The sequence below is a fragment of the Bufo gargarizans genome, chromosome 5 (genome assembly GCF_014858855.1).
Source record: "Bufo gargarizans isolate SCDJY-AF-19 chromosome 5, ASM1485885v1, whole genome shotgun sequence".
Classification (NCBI taxonomy): domain Eukaryota; kingdom Metazoa; phylum Chordata; class Amphibia; order Anura; family Bufonidae; genus Bufo; species Bufo gargarizans.
The window spans coordinates 57,794,412-57,817,594 of NC_058084.1; the positions used below are offsets into that span (position 1 = coordinate 57,794,412).

Here is a 23,183-nt window from a genome sequence, read left to right on the forward strand (position 1 = left end):
CACTGAGCTGCAGAAAGAAGGAGCAGCGGTGCTTGGTAGACTGCAGTACTGATACAGCAACACAAGTGACTATGCCATATGTTCGATACTGGAGCTCTGCAGTGGTCACTTGAAGGGGCCGAGCTGCAGTACCAAGCACAGCCACATAAATATGATGTCACTGTGTATGGTACTGTCATGAGGAGACAAAGGCGATGTACCAATGCCTCATCTATAGACAGACTTATCGACACATTGATACTATAGATTGATGTACCAAAAGTTTGATGCTATCCCATACACCTTCATTCTACCCTATGGATAGACCTACCGACATTTTGATCCTATCTTGTGGATAGACTTAGGGACACATTGATGCTATCCTATGGATAGACCTACAGACACAATGATGCTATGCTATGATTAGATGGAAAGTTAGGACACATTGATATTATCCTATAGATGGACCTATGGACACAATGATTCCAAATTGTAGATAGACCTACGGAGACAATGATGCTATCCTATAGATATACTTACGGACACAATGATGCTATCCTATAGATATACTTACGGACGCAATGATGCTATCCTGTGGATAGACCTAAAGACACTTTGATGCTATCATATAGACAGACCTAGGTACATATTGATGCTATCCTATAGACAGACCTAGGGACACATTGATGCTATCCTATGTATAGACCTACGGACACATTGATGCTATCCTATGTATAGACCTACGGACACATTGATGCTATCCTATGGATAGACCTAAAGACAATTTGATGCTATCCTATAGACAGAGCTAGGGACACATTGATTTTATCCTGTGGATAGACCTAAGGACACATTGATTTTATCGTATGGAAATACCTACAGACGCATTGATGCCATCCTGTGAATAGGCCATGAATGTAAAGTTCTATAAAAACATGTTAAATTCACCATATGTATATGACGTTATAGACAATGTATGACAGTGTTGCACGCCTCAGTTATGTTCTTCTGACGTATCCCTGTATCTTGACCTGTACTTACCTTTTCAGATTCCTGAATCTGGTGCACAAAGTCTACCACCCATCGATGCCCCAGATCCCAGCCAAGTCTACTCTGTCCCGGCTGCTATCCGCCCTGTACTGAGTAAATACAGAATAGAGGTAAGAAATGCAGGCCAGATAATGGGAGATGTAATCTTAATAATTCAGTATGGTAGAGGCACATACAGGCTTATGGGCTGAGCTCACAGCATTCTTATATTAACTGGGGGAAGAGCTGACTAAGGGATAGGAGATCTGGTAACTGGAGCTGAGATACAGTACAACATACAGAACATCTATAGGTCACAGCCAAACCGGATAGGATTTCCTATAGAAAACCTCATATACATCCAAAACACAATTTAAGTCGTTGACTCTCTTAAAAGAACACTCCGTGCAGAATTAATACACCGGCCCATATGTATTATTCTTGTAGGTGGCGTAAGCTTAGACCAGCTGTCTAAACCTGCACCAGATCTATCACAGGGCCTCAGCAGTGACCTGTCCCCAAGCAGCAAGTCACCGCTGAGGTCAGCCATTGGCTGCAAAGGTGCATGTGACCCCGTCCATGCAGATGTTGACAGGTGGGTACCAGATGTTCAGTACAGAGAGCCCAGGAGCCGGAAGGGAAATGCTCAGAGAGAGAACCAACTGGGCGACTGAGCTATAAGCCCAATTAATGTCAATATGGTCCCCTTGGGTAGCTGCTACACAGTTATGTCCTATCCCAAAAACAGTAGGCATAGGTCTACATGCCTCATCTTTACTGCCTATTTTCTTAGGTTCTCTTCTGGGGATTGCGAGAACTGAAGAAGGTGCAGTTATTGTCCGTAGATCGTCCTCAGGTGATGATTGAATGCGCAGGGAAAGGAGTGAAATCCAGCGTCATTCAAAGCTACAAGAGCAACCCCAATTTCAGTGTTATGGCGGACTGGTTTGAAGTGGTAAGCGACGTCGCATTTTACTGAGCCTAGAGATTCTGTTAGTGGTTTTGCAGCTCAGCTATGAATACTGAATTAAATCATAAAATTTTTTCTCATATGCATTATTTTCTATAATAACACTAAATATATAAAGAGGTGTAGGCACGCACCATTATTAAGGTAGACAGGGGCCCTGATGGCAAGGAGGGTCGCTAGTGACTTTGATTATAACAGGTAGACGCCAGTTACCCGTCTGTTCTATTTTATAGGAGTTCTGCAGTTTGTTTAAACTGATGATCTATTTGTAGTGTACGGGAGAGTAATACCCCGTCACTACTGAAGGGTCACTTGGGTATTGTCGTTCCCCCTGTATTTAAGGGGAGGTTGGTATAGAACATCTTGTCAATGTACTGCTATGTATTTTCCTGTTACTGTGAAACGTGCATGTGCAGGCCGGCTAGGGTGTTATTCCAGCTCTGAGTCACTAGAGGGAGCTAGGGAGCCCTAGTTTATATAAGGCCCAGTCAGGAAGTAGTAAGGAGTCAGACAGTGGGAGCAGAGGTCAGAAATGATCCTGTGTCTGAGAGAAGGCCAGGCTATGGGCCTGTGAGAGCAGAGCAGGCCTGAAGCCTGCCGACTAGGAGAGGGTAGTAAAGGCCCTGTAACCGGGTTCCGGATCCAAGGAGAAGGTTCCCCTCCTGAGTCACCATCCGTTCAGATGAAACAGCATAAGTAAGCCATCAGCCAAGACACAGAATACCACAGGGGCCGATCAGATAAAGCAAGAGGTACTCAAGATAACAGAGGAGGTACTAGATAAGGACAGCTTCAAGGGTACGCCAGATAAAGGGCATTAGACCTTGGAGGGAAAGTCACATGTGTCAGGACCAGTCAGGAATAGTGTGCAAGCCGCCTGTACTGCATCTCCTGCAATCAACACTCTGTATTATACATTGCTAAGACCGGCCATCCTGTAATTCCAAGAACCACCTGTATTCTAATTGAAACCAACTGTCTTTAATGGAACGACGCTTCAAACTGCGTCCATGTATTATTATCGCTGATATTCAGTAAAGTTATTTGCACGACCTGAAATTATGTATTTTATGACAATATTGATTATTTTGTCATAGTATTTACTTCTGAAGAGGTTAATACATTGGGGGAGATTTACTAAGCATATTACACCCAAAAAATATGTATTCACCAAATACTTCTATTTTTGTATCACTTTTTGACACTTTTTACTGCTACCGTGACAGTCTCAATAATGTCAAGAGAAAGGATCGCACTTAAAAGGTGTCGTAAAATGTGTCAAATGTGCACCATTTCCTTGTGCATGTAATTAATACACTCAGGCCATGAGCTGGTGTAAGGAAGAGAAAGATGCAAACTCCCAAATTCAGGAATCTTACGATCCAGCGGATAACGGTCCATTACACGTTCTTATGTGCATTATCTGGTAAGTCTCACAGCGATGTATATTGTCCTAGGAACTGCCAGAAAATGAAGTGCTGCACCCTCCTCTGAGTATCTGTGTGGTGGACTGGAGGGCGTTTGGCCGGAGCACATTAGTCGGGACCCACATGATCAACTGTTTGAAGCAGTTTTTATATAAACCTTCAGAAGTGGACACCCCTGCGCTACCTGAAGCTGAAGAAGAAACTGCTCCTCCAGAAAGTGGTAAGAAGCTCCTGTAGGTAGGGACACACGGGGTCGCACCAGCGCCTGGTACCCGGAGAGAAGGCCACTATCTGCAGCCTTTACAACATATAAACATATGTAGATACCAGTATTATAATTGGTACATGGTAGGTAGGGGCGCCTTATTAGGCTACTTTCACACTGCCGTTTCTGGGTCTGCTTGTGAGATCCTGTTTCAAGGACTCTCACAAGCGGCCCAAAACGGATCAGTTTAGCCCCAATGCATTCTGAATGGATAAGTATCATGTTCAGAATGCATCAGTTTGGCTCCGTTCCGCCTCCATTCTGCTCTGGAGGCTGCTTGCCGCGTTTTGATGTTCGCCTGCCGGTGCGGAGTCAAACGGATCTGTCCTGACTTACAATGTAAGTCAATGGGGACGGATCCGTTTACATTGACACAATATTGGTGCAATTGTAAACGGATCCGTCCCCCATTGACTTTCAATGTAAGTCAGGACAGGATCCTGTTTGACTTACACTTAGACTTAGACTTTTTTGGACAGAATAATGCAAACGGATCCGTTCTGAACGGATACCAGCATTTGCATTATAGGTGCGGATTCGTCTGTGCAGATACCAGACGGATCTGCACCTAACGCAGGTGTGGAAGTTGCCTTACAAATTCTGCATTGTAGCTTCAATGCCTGTAGGTCCCAGATATTTCCACCAAAACCAGACTTTCTCATGTGAATTCCTGCTTGTGAGCAAAATCTCAAATGAGTGCTGTTTCTTCTGTCTACTGCATAACATCGGTATAATAGTATAATATAACTAGTCTCGTGGGATAAAGATTCAGTAACCATAAGCCCAACTTAAAAAAATAATAATAATGCTTTATGAACTTGTGGTGAGGAGAGGGACATACTGTGTCCTATGTAACCTGCCTTAGCCCTGTATCTAAAACATACACCATCATAATAAATCCAATCTATTTCCTATGTGCAGAAATCTAATGTGGCTGAGGTGGTGCACCTATACTCGAGGTAGCCCCCACTACTAAAAGAGTGGTCAAAGAGAACCTTACGTTCTTCCAGTCCCACCTCAAACAGCGTGGACCTTGTATGCTCCTTTGATTGGCTGACAATGCACCAGGTATGGTGGAGACATGGAGTATGGGAAAGATGTCAGAAAATTGCAAAACTTCCATACTGACTTCATGGTGACTTACAGTATGTCATATTTATCAAACAGCGAAGACATTTTTGGAAGTTACTTAAGATAACTCGAATTCTGTCCGGTCTGTTAGCCATAAGAACTGTGTATATGGCTATATCTTGAGTCTATGGCAGTGGCACTATCGAATCACATCCTGTTAAGTCAGAAAGGCATACTTAACAATTTTGGTTGGTAAATTTGGGGCACTTAATCATCATATAGAGAAAGTGAATACAAGCCTTTTGCTGGCTGGATTTATTTTTCCATACCATTATACACTGCTTGTTTCCAGGGGTTACGACCACCTTGCAATCCAGCAGTGGTGGTCGTGCTTGCACACTATAGGAAAAAGTTCCAGCCTCTCTGTTGGCCGGGACTGTGGGAGTGGTCATAGGACAGGATTTTTCCTATAGGGTGCAAGCACGACCACCGTTGATGGATTGCAGGGTGGTTGTAACCCCTGGAAATGAACAGTGTATAATAACAGTGAAAAATGAATCCAGCCAGCAAAGGAGGCAATATGGACAATCACAACACATTAGTCAGTTCTGTGAGAAGGTCTGACAGACGTTCTTCTCTACCTCTTGTATGGCGGTCTTTGTTTTGGTTTTACTTTGTCATCTCCTTTCCTTCTGCCAGGTGTCACTTATTTAGACTAATTGTCTTCCTTTATATTCCCTCCCATACTGCCTCATTTTGCGGTTTATACTACTTCCTGGATGAAGTGTTCACTGCTGGAAGCTGCTACTGCTGTTTGTTCAGATAAGTCTTTTCCTTTATTGTGTTTCCTTACTGGCTTGATTCTAGGTGACCCTGACTCCGTCCGTATTAAGTGCAGGGAGCCGGTGGTCGTGTCCCCTCACTATTATAGGGTTTTCAGGTGTCACACAGTCTTAGGGCATGCAATCGTCTACCATTGAGACCCTTGCATGTGCTTAGCAGTCAGGGAGAGCTTATAGGGTTTTAAAGGGCTCACCTATATGCTCCTTAGTTTGGGATCAAGCCAGTCGGTCGTTTATTTATAAGTTCCAGCTATCTGCAACTTCACCAATGACATTATAAACCTGCCAAAACCTGTCTTAAGCATGGATCCGGTTTCAGACTTGATTGACCGCATGCAAGGTCTTTCACTGGAGGTAGCAGATCTCCGTAAAACTGTGTCTCAGTTTCAGGTGACCGGTTCTGCTGGTGTTCATGGAGTTTGTTCCGAGCCTAAGATCTTGCTTCCAGATACGTTCTCTGGGGGTAGTGAGAATTTTGTTCGCTTTAGAGAGGCTTGCAAACTCCATTTTTGCCTACTTCCCCATTCCTCTGGAGATGAGGAGCAGAGGGTGGGGATCATCATCTCGCTGCTCAGGGATAACGCTCAGTCTTGGGCCTTTTCGCCTGCCAGGGTGGCGCTAGACAGCAAGAACATTGTGAGATTTTTGTAGATAGTGGAGCAGCTGTCAATCTCATTGATAATCAATTTACAACAACGCATGGTTTCCAGGTGTGCACTTTGGAAAAGGATATATATATATATACCTGTTTTTGCTATAGTTTCCGCTCCACTTTCTCAAAGATCGTTAAAGGGCATAGTTCACAATATCCGTTTGACTGTGGGTGACGCTCATTTTGAGGATATGTCATGTTTCGTCTTAAGCAGATTACCTACTCCTCTAGTGTTGAGGCTACCCTGGCTCACTAAACATAACCCCACCATTGATTGGCAAGCAAGGCAAATAAATGGTTCTAGTGAGTTTTGTAGAGAGAATTGCCTCACGGCATCTCTTTCAGAGGTTTCTACCAAGACCGTGCCATCTTTTCTCTCTGAATTTTCTGATGTTTTCCGAGAGTGGTGTCCAGGAGTTGCCCCCTCACCGGGAGTACGACTGCCCTATTAATCTCATCCCAGGCGCCAAGCTGCCTAAATCACGATTATACAATCTCTCCCAACCTGAAAGAGTCACTATGCGTACTTATATCTGTGAGAACCTGAGAAAGGGACACATTCGACCCTCGGAGTCACCTGTTGCCGCATTTTTTTTTTTTGTTAAAAAAAAGGTGCTTCTTTAAGACCTTCTTTAAGACCTTGTCCAGATTTCAGGGAGCTGAACCGTATTACGATTCGTGACCCATATCCGCTTCCTCTGATCCTGGACCTGTTTACCCAGATTGTTGGGGCTAAAGTTTTTTCTAAGTTGGATTTAAGAGGGGCATACAACCTAGTCAGGGTCAGGGAAGGGGACAAATGGAAGACGGCCTTCAATACCCCTGAGGGTCATTTTGAGAATTTGGTTATGCCCTTTGGTTTGATGAATGCTCCGGCCGTCTTCCAAAATTTTGTGAACAGCATTTTTTATCATTTAATGGCGAAATTTGTACTGGTGTATCTAGATAACATTTCGGTTTTTTTCTCCTGATTTCAAGACTCATCGGGACCACCTATGTCAGGTCTTGCTGATTCTGCGGGAGAATAAATTGTACGCTAAACTGGAAAAATGTGTGTTTGCGGTTCCGGAGATTCAATTTCTTGGTTTTCTTCTCTCCGCTTCTGGTTTTTGGATGGACCCTGAGAAGGTCCACGCTGTGCTTGATTGGGAGCTTCCTGAGAATCAGAAGGTGCTGATGCGTTTTTGGGGTTTTGCCAATTATTACAGAAAGTTCATTTTGAATTATTCCTCTGTTGTTAAGCCACTCACTGATATGACTAAAAAGGGGGTGTATTTTTCCTCGTGGTCAGTAGATGCGCTTAAATCCTTTTCTAGTATTAAAGAGAGTTTTGCTTCCGCTCCCATTTTGGTACAAACTGATGTCTCTCTACCTTTTATAGTTTAGGTGCATGCTTCTGAGGTGTCTATGGGTGCGGTCTTATCTCAGGGTCCCTCTCCTGCCAAATGGCGACCGTGTGCCTTTTTCTCAAGGAAATTCTCCTCTGCAGAGAGAAATTACGATGTGGGAGATAGGGAGTTGTTGGCCATCAAATTAGCTTTTGAGGAATGGCGCCATTGGTTAGAGGGAGCCAGACATCCTATTACCGTGTTTACCGACCATAAGAATCTGGCCTACTTGGAATCGGCCAAGCGTCTGAACCCGAGACAGGCCAGATGGTCTTTGTTCTTTTCTAGGTTTAATTTTGTTGTTACGTTCTGCCCTGGGGTTAAAAATGTGAAGGCGGATGCCCTGTCACGTTGTTTTCCGGGAGGGGGGAACTTTGAAGACCCGGGTCCCATTTTGGCTGATGGGGTGGTCGTCTCTGCTCTTTATCCTGATATGGAGGCAGAGGTTTAGGCAGCCCAGGCAGAGGCTCCTGATCTTTGTCCTCCCGGGAGGTTGTTTGTGCCTCTTGCTTTACGACACAAGGTTTTTAAGGAGCACCACGATACTGTCCTTGCTGGGCACCCAGGGAGTAGAGCCACAGTGGATCTCATTGCTCGGAGATTCTGGTGACCGGCTCTTAGTAAGACGGTTGAGGGTCTTGTGGCAGCCTGCGAGACCTGCGCTTGTGCCAAGGTCCCTCATTCATGGCCATCGGGTTCTCTCCTCCCATTACTTATTCCTTCCCGTCCTTGGACGCATCTGTCCATGGACCTTATTACAGACCTGCCTCGTTCCTCAGGGAAGACTGTGATTCTGGTGGTAGTGGACCGTTTTAGCAAAATGGCGCATTTCATTCCCTTTCCTGGGTTACCCAATGCTAAGATGCTGGCGCAAGCGTTTGTTGATCACATTGTTAAATTGCATGGCATTCTTTCAGACATCGTTTCTGATAGGGGCACGCAATTTGTTTTCAGATTCTGGAAGGCCTTCTCTTCTCGCTTGGGGGTTCGGTTGTCGTTCTCTTCTGCTTTTCACCCACAGTCGAATGGTCAGACTGAACGCGTCAATCAGAATCTGGAGACATATCTGCGCTGTTTTGTGGCGGAGAATCAGGAGGATTGGTATTCTTTTTTGTCCCTTGCTGAGTTTGCTTTAAATAACCGTCGCCAGGAGTCCTCTGATAAGTCACCATTTTTTGGTGCATATGGGTTTCATCCGCAGTTTGGGACATTCTCTGGAGAGGGGCCTTACTTGGTTTACCTGATGAGGAGAGATTTTCCTCGTCTTTGTTATTTATTTGGCAAAAGAGTCAGGGTAATCTGAAGAGGATGAGTGAGAGATATAAGCGTGTGGCGGATAAAGGATGTGTGCCTGGTCCGGACCTGAATGTGGGTGATCTGGTGTGGTTGGCTACAAAGAATATCAAACTGAAGGTTCCCTCCTGGAAGTTGGGTCTTAAGTTTATTGGGCCTTACAAGATCTTGTCCGTCATCAATCCCGTTGCCTTCCGTCTTGATCTTCCTCAGACTTGGAAGATCCATAATGTTTTTCACAGGTCCCTATTAAAACCTTATGTCCAACCCACTGTACCCTCCTCTTTGCCTCCTCCTCTGATTTTTGTTGATGGTAATCTTGAATTTCAGGTCTCTAGGATTGTGGATTCTCGCATTATCCGCGGTTCTCTTTAGTACCTCGTTCATTGGGAGGGTTATGGTCCTGAGGAGAGGATGTGGGTCCCAGTGGCGGACATTAAGGCCACTCGTCTCATCAGGGCTTTCCATAGGCCTCATCCTCAGAAGGTGGGCTCTGAGTGTCCGGAGTCCACCCGTAGAGGGAGGGGTATTGTCACCGCCAGTTCTGTGAGAAGGTCTGACAGACGTTCTTCTCTACCTCTTGTATGACGTTCTTTGTTTTGGTTTCACTTTGTCATCTCCTTTCCTTCTGCCAGGTGTCACTTATTTAGACTAATTGTCTTCCTTTATATTCCCTCCTATACTGCCTCACTTTGTGGTTTATATTACTTCCTGGATGAAGTGTTCACTGCTGGAGGCTGCTACTGCTGTTTGCTCAGATAGGTCTTTTACTTTATTGTGTTTCCTTGCTGGCTTGATTCTAGGTGACCCTGACTCCGTCCGTATAAAGTGCAGGTAGCCGGTGGTCGTGTCCCCTCACTATTATAGGGTTTTCAGGTATCACACAGTCTTAGGTACGTGGGCATGCAATCGTCTACCATTGAGACCCTTGCATGTGTTTAGCAGTCAGGGAGAGCTCTTAGGGTTTTAAAGGGCTCACCTATATGCTCCTTAGTTTGGGATCAAGCCAGTCGGTCGTTTATTTATAAGTTCCAGCTATCTGCAAATTCACCCGTGACAAGTAAGTGCCTTGTATTAACTTTCTCTACATGATAAATGCACTTTCTGAAGTGAGACAACCCCTTTAAGCCCTGCCCCTAGACATGCCCCAACCCTGGCAGAGACTGCCTCTTATGGGTGGACTTTACATAAACCCTACCTATTTTGGGGGCCAGTACAAGCTAATTAGCTCAGAAATTTACTGGCAATCCAAATTTTAGACTGTTTTGCAACTATAGAAATGCTTACTGGTAAATGGAAGACAGATGTGGGTCCATAACCTCTAGAAAACCCACAAAGCTCTGCTGCACAGTGCACAATATGGAAAGCACTAAATGAAATGGATAGAAGAGAGCCATCTGTTGTATTATTTATTATTAAAGCGCCATTCATTCCATAGCGCTGTACATATGATAAGGGGTGCACATAGATAACACAGACAATTGCACCAATCATAAACAAGATGAGTTACAAACTGGTACAGAAGGAGAGAGGGCCCTGCCCGTGAGGGCTTACAATCTACATGGTATAGGAGAAGGACACAGTAGGTGCGGGTTAAGTTGGTCATGGCGGTATAGAGGCAGCAGGGTCACTGGTTGTAGGCTTGTCTGAAGAGGTGGGTTTTCAGGTTTCTTTTGAAGGATTCCACTGTAGTTGAGAGTCTGATATGTTGGGGTAGCGAGTTCCAGAGTATGGGGGATACACGGGAGAAATCTTGGAGTCGATTGTGGGAAGAGGCGATAAGAGGAGAGGAGAGAAGGAGGTCTTGTGAGGATCGGAGAGTGCGTGTGGGGATGTATCGGGAAAGTAGCTCAGAGATGTAGGGAGGGGTCAGGTTATGGACGGCCTTGTATGTGTTTGTTAGAACTTTGAAGTGGATTCGTTGGGCAATGGGGAGCCAGTGAAGGGATTGGCAGAGGGGAGAGGCAGAGGAGTAATAGGGTGAGAGGTGGATTAGTCGGGCAGCAGAGTTGAGAATAGATTGGAGGGGTGCGAGAGTGCTAGATGGAAGGCCACAGAGGAAAATGTTGCAGTAGTCTAGGCGGGAGATAATGAGGGCATGTACGAGCATTTTCGCAGATTCAAAGTTAAGGAAAGCATGGATGCGGGAGATGTTTTTGAGTTGGAGGCGGCAGGTGGTGGAAAGGGCTTGGATGTGAGGTCGGAAGGAAAGGGCAGAATCTAAGGTCACTCCAAGGCAGCGGGCTTTGTTGACTGGGGATAATGTGCAGCCATTGATCGTGATAGATAGGTCTGTTGGGGGGGTTGAACAAAATGGGGAAAAGATGATGAATTCTGTTTTATCCATGTTAAGTTTAAGAAAGCGAGAGGCGAAGAAGGATGATTTAGAAGATAGACATTGTGGGATTCTTGATAGTAAGGTGGTGATGTCTGGACCAGAGAGGTAGATTTGTGTGTCATCAGCATAGGAGTGATACTGAAAGCCATGGGACTCTATGAGCTGTCCCAGGCCAAAAGTGTAGATTGAGAAGAGCAGGGGTCCTAGGACAGAGCCTTGCGGGACACCAACAGAGAGGGCATGAGACGAGGAGGTGGTGCGGGAGTAGGAGACGCTAAACGTCCGGTCTGTGAGGTATGATGTGATCCAGGAGAGGGCCAGGTCAGTGATGCCAAGAGATAAGAGAGTTTGCAACAGAAGGGAGTGGTCAGCAGCGTCAAAGGCAGAGGACAGGTCAAGGAGAAGGAGGACAGAGTATTTCTTTCTTGGTTTTGGCTGTCAGTAGGTCATTGGTGACTTTGGTAAGGACAGTCTTACTGGTAAATGCTTACTGGTAAATGGAAGACAGATGTGGGTCCATAACCTCTAGAAAACCCACAAGGCTCTGCTGCACAGTGCACAATATGGAAAGCACTAAATGAAATGGATAGAAGAGAGCCATCTGTTGTATGTCTTCAAGAGAGCAGGCAAAGAAAGCTTGAATTAGTTTTGAACTTATTATAAAGGGCAAACCATGGGGCTGCTATGAGGCTTTTGGAGAAAAGGTTCCCACCCTGCTTGCACCCATACCCTTTGCAGGCAGGTAACAAGATCATATACAGGACTTCCCTCTTCAGAGGAACTGTGTTATTTAGAAAGTTCAATAACCATGCAGCATGCTTCTCAGCTTCACATTCTCACATGAAAGTTTAGTTTTTTAGTATGTACAGTATATGTTTAATATCTACTTTATATGCTTATAGTTTCAGCTGCTCCACACTATGATACTCTTAACCAAGAACCAGCAGATCATATCTATGTGGAGGTGGAAAAAACTGTTCCACAAGAAACTTCATCAGGAGCATCGCCATCCCCATCTCCAGTTCCACCATCAGATCCTTCACCGGATCCAGCTGCAGCTTCCCTCCTTGATCCAGATGCCCCACCCAAGGTGCCATCGTCTGCTCCACCTGGGACTGAAGACAAGAGCTTAACCCAAGATGGAGTTAAACCTAAGACCTCAACGGCAACGTTTAAATCTCCTTTGAGGAAGGACACTAAGCAGAAGGTGATGTGAACTTGTTGTGCTGAATTTCTCTGGCTGGTTATGATTATGGGATGGTCGTATAACTTTAACGTATGTAGATTTCTGTAGATGTATGTGAGCCCAAATATAGCACATTTAACACATTAAGAAAAAGTTGTCATGAACATCAAACAACAATTATAGTAATTCTCTAATTGCAAGGAAAACATAACATGATTAACTCAATATTATTATTATTATTTTATTCTGATTGCCCTCCTCATCATGCCTCAGAACAGACCACATACCAGCTCAGAGTACAACCACTATGAGCAAAAATATTATTACTGCAATACTGCCTCTATGTGCAAAATTACAACTATAATACTGGCTCTTATGTACAATAGTATAATTACTGTAATATTGCCTCCCATGTACATGAATATAACTACTATAATACTGCCTCCCATGTACATGAATATAACTACTATAATACTGCCTCCTATATACAATAATATAACTACTATAATACTGCTCCTGTGTACAAGAATATAACTACTATAATACTGCCTCCTATATACAAGAATATAACTACTATAATACTGCTCCTATGTACAAGAATATAACTACTATAATACTGCTCCTATGTACAAGAATATAACTACTATAATACTGCTCCTATTTGCGAGAATATAACTACTATAATACTGCTCCTATATACAAGAATATAACTACTATAATACTGCCCCCTATGTACAAGAATATAACTACTATAACACTGCTCCTATTTGCGAGAATATAACTACTATAATACTGTCTCCTATGTACAAGAATATAACTACTATAACACTGCTCCTATGTACAAGAATATAACTACTATAATACTGCTCCTATGTACAAGAATATAACTACTATAACACTGCTCCTATTTGCGAGAATATAACTACTATAATACTGCTTCTATGTACAAGAATATAACTACTATAATACTGCTCCTATGTACAAGAATATAACTACTATAATACTGCTCCTATGTACAAGAATATAACTACTATAATACTGCTACTATGTACAAGAATATAACTACTATAATACTGCTCCTATGTACAAGAATATAACTACTATAATACTGTTCCTATGTACAAGAATATAACTACTATAATACTGCTCCTGTGTACAAGAATATAACTACTATAATACTGCCTCCTATATACAAGAATATAACTACTATAATACTGCTCCTATGTACAAGAATATAACTACTATAATACTGCTCCTATGTACAAGAATATAACTACTATAATACTGCTCCTATTTGCGAGAATATAACTACTATAATACTGCTCCTATATACAAGAATATAACTACTATAATACTGCCCCCTATGTACAAGAATATAACTACTATAACACTGCTCCTATTTGCGAGAATATAACTACTATAATACTGTCTCCTATGTACAAGAATATAACTACTATAACACTGCTCCTATGTACAAGAATATAACTACTATAATACTGCTCCTATGTACAAGAATATAACTACTATAACACTGCTCCTATTTGCGAGAATATAACTACTATAATACTGCTTCTATGTACAAGAATATAACTACTATAATACTGCTCCTATGTACAAGAATATAACTACTATAATACTGCTCCTATGTACAAGAATATAACTACTATAATACTGCTACTATGTACAAGAATATAACTACTATAATACTGCTCCTATGTACAAGAATATAACTACTATAATACTGCTCCTATGTACAAGAATATAACTACTATAATACTGCTCCTATGTACAAGAATATAACTACTATAATACTGCCTCCTATATACAAGAATATAACTACTATAATACTGCTCCTATGTACAAGAATATAACTACTATAATACTGCCTCCTATGTACAAGAATATAACTACTATAATACTGCTCCTATGTACAAGAATATAACTACTATAATACTGCTCCTATGTACAAGAATAGAACTACTTTAATACTGCCTCGTTTTATAACAATATAATTGCTAAAATACTGTCACAATGACACCACTGTTACTAACATTACCAGCATCTATACATTTTCCTGATAACATTTATCTACCTTGCAGGAACTATTGAGAGGCTCCATCAGACGTTCCACTAAAAAGAAAAAGAGAACAATAGCAGATGAGTCTGCAGAAAATGTCATAGACTGGTGGTCCAAATACTACGCATCCTTGGAGAAAGTGCAAAAGGTATGTACAGCTGATGTGCCTTGTGGGGATCCTGGACCCCAATGCAGAGCTGTAACATGCCCCCCCCCCAACCTGCCATGTGTCATTCATTGCACCAGGTCTCTTTGTGATTGCAACCGTTGCCCAGCTATGTAATTTATATACACATACATAGTGCTATGTCCAGCTGCAGTGACGAAACATAATATCACCTCCTACCCACATATATACTGCCATACAGGTTCCAGTTATAGTGCCAGTCCCCAGAGAATTCCATACATTGTCAGGAAAAATACTGCACTGCAGTGCCCACATAGTGCCATGCAGTGCCCAGGAAACAGTGAATTATTTACTCACATAATAGATACAATAGAATCTTGTCTTTTGGCAACATGACAAAATCTGTATATTGTTCCAAGGCTTAAAGGTTATGAACACCTTTGGGACCAACTGTTTTTTATCATTGCATTTTACTTATTTTGGGCTATCAATCATTTTTTTAATTGGTCTTTATTAATAATTTTCAACAGTGTTTGCTCTACAGCTTTCAGTTTCAGTATGTTTGCAGGGTGTCTCGCCCTCTGACAGCTCATAAACATAAATCATAGCTAAAATCTTAACAGTTTGATAAGAATATGGCTTAAAGGGCATCTGTCAGCAGTTTTGTCCCTATGACACTGGCTGGCCTGTTACATGTGCACTTGGCAGCTAAAGGCATCTGTGTTGGTTCCATCTCCATATGTGCCCGCATTGCTGAAAAAAAGGATGTTTTAATATATGCAAATGAGATTCTAGGAGCAACAGGGGCGTTACCGTTACACCGAGAGGATCTGCTCTCTCTGCAACTGACAAGGTTCCATGGATGGGTCAGGCATGATGACGTTTACACTATCTGGCCTTGTCAAATAAAGTGCAGAGAGTGCATCAGTTGCTGGCAGAGCCTCTAGGTGTAACGACAACGCCCCCATTGCTCCTAGAGACTAATTTGCATATATTAAAACATCATTTTTCTCAGCAACGCGAGCACATATGAACATGAGACCAACACAGATGTCTCCAGCTGCCAAGCCCACATGTAACAGGTCAGCCAGTTTAATAGGTACAAATCTGCTGACAGATTCCCTTTAAATGAGTGTTTATGAGCTGTCAGGAGTTCAGAGATAAGGTCCATTCATCTTGCTGTCAGAGCAGCTCCCTGACATATTCAATGTAAAACAGAAAGCAAGACAGCCTGCAAATACACTGCAATCGAAGGCTGTAGAACTAAAAACTGTTGTAAATTTTTAATAAAGACCTATTGAAAAAATGACTATTAGCCCAAAACATGTAAAATGCAATAATAAAAAAAAATTGTCCTTGAACGTGTTCATAGCCTTTAAGAAACAATCTGTGCAACGACACAGGCTTTAAAAGGGGGCTGTCCAATTTATAAAAACGTTTTTTCCTACACCTTTTTAATAAATTCTGCATTAATAGAGAGGGGGTCCTTTAGTGAGGTCATTCATGCCTTGGCTAGAATGGAAGGTGGTTAGAAAGAGCGTCTCTCTGTCTGGAGGACCTGACCTGTCCTATATTACTCAGATAACCCATTTGTTTTGAATGGACACTCTGTAATATTTTGTTTCCCCTGAAGTGGCGCTGTAGTGAAACTGAACACTTACTGGCAGATTTTCCCACTGATCACAGCTGATCACCAGGGGTCTTGGCAAAGGGGGACACTTTGTGGTCAGTTTATTATCAAGAGACCCTTCTAACAAGTAGGAATTGTCCAAAGTCGTCAACCCCTTGAAATAACTGCTGTCATTCTCACAGCGCCCAGATTAAATATCAGATGAAGCTACTGGAGAAACACGACATAAAAAAAAACCACTTCATTAATGAGATTGTCTCTTGTGGAATTAATTCACCAATAATTAAACTGACTTCCAGGAGAACGTTCTCTATTTTTTTATTTTTTTTTTATTATATTTTTTTATTTTATAAACAGTATAAAGACAAGTTTCTAATCACATATCAGACAGTGTATCATATTCATGCCAAAGAGCAGACACGTACAACAAAAACAGCTGTAATCAGGGCAGTCCAGCTATAATACCAGTTCATAGACACAGAATCCACAGCCCAGAAAACACAGTAGAGAAAAAAAGGAAAAGCATAACCCACCCCCCACCCCCCCCCCCCCCGCCCCCCACCCATTTCCACCTGGCTTGGTGCGGCCGCCTCGAGGGGCGGCGGAATATTCTTGCCCCCCTCGTAAGAGTTTTTCATTCGAACCTTTACAGTTTCACATATGTTTCACATATGTTTTTGCGTGGGCTGTGTTGATAGAGTTTATCTTTTAGGAATATGTAATGGTTTGTTGGTGTATATTTATACCGTGGTCTCCACTTCTGAAAAATCATCAATTCTGATCAGGGGTATTACGGCTAGCTATTTCCCTTCTCTGTAGGCCCATTCCGATGGTATCGTCTAGTCCGCGTCGTTTCATACCCTCAAAGTGTGTTATTCTCGTCCTTAAACTTTGCCAATCATTGATTGTTGGGGGTCTATCTTTCACCCACTGTCTCAAGATAATCACTTTGGCCAGTAGAAACCCCTTTAACCAGTATACCTGTTCGTTTTTGGGGGTTTTGTTTTTGTACTCAGGAGGGAACAATCCAAGAACAGCTACTTGGATAGTCATGGGGGGACTACTCCGGCTGTTTGCCACCATTGTCTGAAATATACAGCCCCAGAAGATCCTAATAGCAGGGCAATCCCACAACATGTGTACAAGCCCTGCGGCTACACAAGAGCATTTAAGACAGCTAAATTCTTGACCCTTATTGATATAAATTTTAGTCAGCAGACTCGGAGTGACGTATAGACGGTGTATTATTTTAAATTGTATCAATCGGTGTTGTCGTGAAAAAGAGGCCTTCTTTATGTTTTGATATATTTCCTGCCATTGTGAGGGGTTACATTCCCCGATATCTATCTTCCATTTATCCACACTTTTAAATTTAGTGATAGTGCTCATTTCCTCGATGAATCTCCTGTATATTAGTGAAATCTTAACTTTGTTCCCTACTGTGTTATAACAAAATAATAAAAATCCCGGAGTAGCTTTCATCAGAGGTGTTTTCTTGAGAGTATATGCTAGTGCGTGTTGTAGTTGACAATATCTATAGTGCTCTAGTGCAGTTATTGGTGCTTGTTTTATCAATTCCCGTATTGATTTGCAATTCCCTTTTGTGTATATATGTGAAAATAACGTAATACCTTTTCGAATCCAAAATTCGTTATCGTTGAGTTTCAAAAAATCAGTTAGGGCGGGGTTGTCCCATAAGGGGGAGAAGTCCAAAATTTGAGGGGCATGGATCAGTGTCTTGATTTTATTCCAAACTTTCTGTAGCACGGCTCCGATGGAGCAGGAGTAATCTGTACGTTGAAACAGCCCAGATTCCAATATACTAAAAATGTTATTAAAGTGTGGTGGGCGTTGGCCTAGGATATGTGATATTAACACTCCGTCCCCGGCATTGACGCACCATTGTAATTGTGCACACAGATAATAGATTTGAAAATGGGGCAGGCCTAGGCCCCCGTTGCTTACGGCCATTCGCAAGTATTGTAGTTTAATGCGGACCCTTTTTCTGCCCCATATCAAATCATTTATCAAGCGATCAATCAGATTGAAGACGCTATCCTCAATCCAAGCGGGGCAGGAGCTAACCGTGTACAATATCCAAGGTAACAAAACCATTTTAATCAACGCAATCCTATTGATCTGCGAAAGTGGGAGTTTCTGCCACACTCTTATTTTGTCTTTTATTCTCCCTACTAAAGGGGAAATATTTAATTGATTATATTCCCTGATATTATTGCTGATTTTTATCCCGAGATAATCTAAATGATCTGTTGGGGGAATAACTCTGATCTTAAGATCGTTAGGAGGGGGCATCCGATTCAGGGGGAAGAGTACAGACTTCAGCCAGTTTATCTCGTACCCAGCAATTCTGCCGAATTCCTCGGTTATCCGCATAACATTGGGGACGCTTCTCCAACCATCGTTTAAGTAGAGTAAAACGTCATCTGCGTATAAACAAATCTTATCGTCCGTCCCTCTCCCCCCGAAACCGGATATACCAGGTTCAGTCCGTATCCTACAGGCAAGAGGTTCCATAAAGATTGCGAAGAGGAGTGGAGAAAGAGGGCATCCCTGTCGTGTTCCCCGCTTTAGGGAGATGGCAGGGGTAAGCACCTCGTTAACCTTAATTCTAGCAGTTGCTTCACTATATAACAGTTTGACCCATCCAATAAATTCCTGGCCCAGATTCATCCTGTACATAACACGCCAGAGGAAGGGCCACTCGACACGATCAAACGCTTTAGCGGCGTCCAAAGATAATATCGAGCGGTCCTCCCCCCCGCCAATCTGAATATTAAGAAAGGTCCGCCGTATATTGGTCTGTATCTGTCGCCCGGGGATGAACCCTGTCTGATCTACATGTATCAAGCGCGCTATTACTTTTTTTAAACGGTTGGAAAGGACTTTTGCGATTATTTTATAATCTGCATTAAGCAGTGATATTGGGCGATAGTCCTCAACTTTATTTCCCGGTTTCCCCTTTTTAAGGATCAATGTGACCGTTGCTTCGGCCAAAGACGGGGGCAGCTTTCCACATTTACTAGACTCATTTAGAACCAGCAACAGTCCTGGCAGAAGTATCTCCGCATGGCGCTTATAAATACCGAATGGGAGTCCATCTGATCCCGGCGCAGAAGAGCCCCGGGTCCCCTGCAGGGCCATTTGTAATTCCTCCAAAGAGATGGGGGCACACAAGGAGGCGGAATCGGAGACCGACAGCGCCGGGATCTTAACTTGTTCCAAAAAAACATCTATTTCGGTCACTGTATCTACCACCTCGGATCGGTATAGATTATCAAAGTGATTAAAAAACTCTGCTACCATCTCCATTCCTCTTCCCAATCTACGCCCATCCCGCGTCAGTATCTGTCTAATTCTTTGAGGGGGTTTTTGATTCGCTATAATAGAGACCAATAACTTGCTCGGGGTACCCGCCTCGCAGAAATCTTTATAGCCCATAAAGAATAATTGATTCTGTGCTTTTTCCTTCATAAAGGTAATGTAGTGATCTTTGGCAGATTTTAGCTTAGTGCGCGTATTCATATCATTTCGTACTCGGATACAGCCCTCCAGATATGCAATATTTGCCTCCAACTTTTTTTGTTCAGCAAAAAATTCACTTTTTTTCTTTTTTATTCTGGAGAAATAAAGCCCACGCATAAATGCCTTCATGGCATCCCAAACAAAATGGATGTGAGCTGTGCCGATATTCTCTTGCCAAAATTGTGAGAGTTCTTTATCTATCCCAGTGGAATCATTTAATATGGTTAGCCAATGTTCGTTCAGTCTGAACGATCTGCTAATCCCGGTTTTTTGTCCGGTCTTCATCACCAGTAGGATCGGTGAATGGTCAGATATGCCATGGATCTCATATGTCATTTTTGAGATAGATTCAAGCATCTGCTCATTGGCCAAGGCCATATCGATCCTAGACATAGCACTATACGCTTTGCTAAAGCAGGAAAACACCTGTTTGTTACCGTAAAGCCATCGCCAAACGTCGGTTAAACCCATCTCCTCACAGAACCCGCGAAATAGGGCGTGTTTATCCTGCGCACTTTTCCGGGCGGTTGAAAATCTATCCAGCGCCGGGTCAAGCACGCAGTTAAAATCACCACATATTAATATCGGAGAGCGCTCTCTTATTATGTATAAAAAGCGCCAACTGTTTTAAGACTGTCATTGTAAACGGTGGAGGAATATACAAGAAAGCAAGGACACACTTACTGCCATTCCATTGGGCAAAGAGGAAGATGTATCTCCCATCTCTATCGATCGACTGGTCTAGCAGGATAAAGTCGATGCTATGGTGTATATACACGCTAATCCCTCGGGAATATGCCGAGAGTCCAGAGTGGAATTGATGTCCTGCCCATCTCTTTATTAAATACTCAGGAATATTCGGTGTGGCATGCGTTTCTAGTAAGGCAACAATTGCGGGGAGATGTCGAGTGATCAGATCAAAGACCACTACCCTTTTCATTCTATCAGCCAGTCCACGCACATTCCATATCATGACTCTATTATTGGTCATCATGAATTATAGAGGAGGCGTCCGTCATCCCCCAAAGGCAGCCGCAACCAAGCCAGGATCCCCCCCCACCCATTATCCGCCCACACCCATTGGCACCCACCCCCCAACCCCCTTACTGGTTCACTGATGCGAAGCATCGTTGTCAACCTCTTACATTACGCCCATCCGTCCATGGGCCGCCCACCGCTATTACCCCAGCCCGAGGTTGGGGGGCATTACTGCCACATCAACCGAGGCCCGGCGTCTAAGCCCTGACAGAGTCAAGCCATTCAACGGTTTCTCTGGGGGAGTGGAAAAACATTACAGTATCTCTATACACCACTCTTAATTTAGCGGGGTATAGCATTGAATATTTAATATTCCCCTCACGTAATCTTTTCTTAATGTCAAAGTATTCCCTACGCTTACTTTGGGTGTCTCTAGAAAAGTCGGGGTATATCTGTATCGAATGTCCGTCAAGTGTAGTGTCAGCTAGATCTCTCTTACGTCGGAGCACCCAGTCTCTATCACTGGAGGAGAGTATCCTAATTAGCATGGCTCGAGGGGGGCCACCCGGCGGCGTCTTTTTTGCGGGGATTCTATGGGCTCTCTCCACACATAGTGCGGGAGTATCTTCACCGGAGCTGAGCGTTTCAATTAACCATTTTTGAATAAACGCCACGGGGTTGCCCCCTTCTACCCCCTCAGGGAAGCCAACCATTCTCAGATTGTTCCGTCGTGCCCTATCCTCCATATCGGTTAATCTTACATTAATGCGTATATTTTCCTTATCCAATTCTACTATTTTTTTTTCCATCTGTAACTGTTCTGTTTGAGCCTTAATTAACCCAGTTTCAACAAGTGCAATGCTGGCCCTAATTTGATTCATATCTTCTCTAATAAGAGTAAGATCAGTCTGCAGTGTCTGTACGGTGATAGAGACATCTAGAACTGATTGATTGGTGGTCTGTACCACCAATAATATATCCGTTAATTTGTTCTCAATGTTATCAAATCTCGTGTGTTGCTCAGTCTGAGGAGGTGGATCTATCTGTGTTTCAGCCAGTTCAGGTGTTTTCTTTCCCCCCCTCTGTCTCGGTGGGGGCGATTTCAGATATTTGTCCATTCTCGCCTGCGGACTACTACTGCCACCCGCCCTAGGGGATCCTGTACCCCCGGATCTCCTATTATATTTAGCGGGCATATTTTCGAAATCTTTCAAGCAAAGGTACACCATACACAGTTCCAAACCCAGACGCTGTCACAGCGCCGCCGAATGGTGAAGATATCCCAGCACTGCCACAGCATCTGGCTCTGCAACGCGACAATATTGACAAAGTGGAGTTTGTATGCAAACATTGACGTTATGGCTGTATGGGGACGAGTATACCTATATGAACATATACATATATAATGGAGCATCAATTGTATACATAGCGAAGGAAAAAAAAAAAAAAGAAAAAAACAACAAAATGTCAAAGCCTGGAGCAGTATCAGGCTATAATAGAGATTATCAAACACAAGTCAAAGCACTCATTGAGATCAATGGTGCAGACAAAGTCCGTAGTGATCGGTAGTAATGGATGAGGGTCACAATCTAGGGCCCCTATCCGACATCCGCGAGCTGTGACGATCACAGGGACTCCAACATAATGGAGAGCAAGCCGTTCGTTAAAGTTGCCATAGAGGTAGTCCGCCCGCTCCGACCGAAATCGACACAATAGTCTCCATTAATTTTTTTTTTTTTTTCCTTTTTTCTTTTCTTTTTTTTTTTTTTCCCTCCCTCCTTCTTTCCCTTTTTTGTTTTTGTTTATTTTTCTCCTTCCCCTTCTTCTTTTGAACAGAAAGAATCAACTGTAGGCCCCCATAGACCGTTATACGTTCCTTGTGATGTAGGATTACTAGATACTTATTCAGTATTGTTCGGCACGATACTTATTCAGTATTAATCCGGCATAGGGGGAACTGTGGGGGCTGTTGCCGCCAAGAGATTAATTAAACAGCGAGTGGAGCTTGCAGGGGAACCACATAACGACCGGCCACATAGTTGACAAGTCCCCACGTGTCAAAAAGGAAAGTCGTCCCCACCAGTTTCATGCGGGGTTATAACAGGGCATCCCACACAGCCATTCCAAAATTATATGCAAGGGTCCTACACCTAACTAACCCAATAGCTGGTAATCCGCAAATAGGCCGAACTGTACCAATCAGCCAGCAGCTATCCTGCGCCCAAAGTTAGTGTGGACGACATGGGTTAGTAAGGGAGGGGATGACAATAGGCGACTTGGGACACTCAACACAGAGTCGATCTCACCGGTCTTCAGCAGCAGCCAGCATCAGCATCAGGGACATCAAGTGCAACAGTGTGCAGGTATCGGACAGCCCTCGGACCGCAG

At 43.2% G+C, this 23,183-nt stretch overlaps 1 protein-coding gene across 1 annotated transcript in view; it reads left to right on the forward strand.

The window, feature by feature from the left end:
* The window catches only part of FER1L6 (fer-1 like family member 6), a 230,788-nt gene that overhangs the window by 152,040 nt on the left and 55,565 nt on the right, over positions 1-23,183 (forward strand). Inside the window, 5 exon segments of the mRNA XM_044294749.1 lie at positions 1,029-1,139; positions 1,802-1,963; positions 3,436-3,625; positions 12,157-12,461; positions 14,540-14,665. Of these exon segments, the coding sequence (XP_044150684.1) occupies positions 1,029-1,139; positions 1,802-1,963; positions 3,436-3,625; positions 12,157-12,461; positions 14,540-14,665 (894 nt within the window).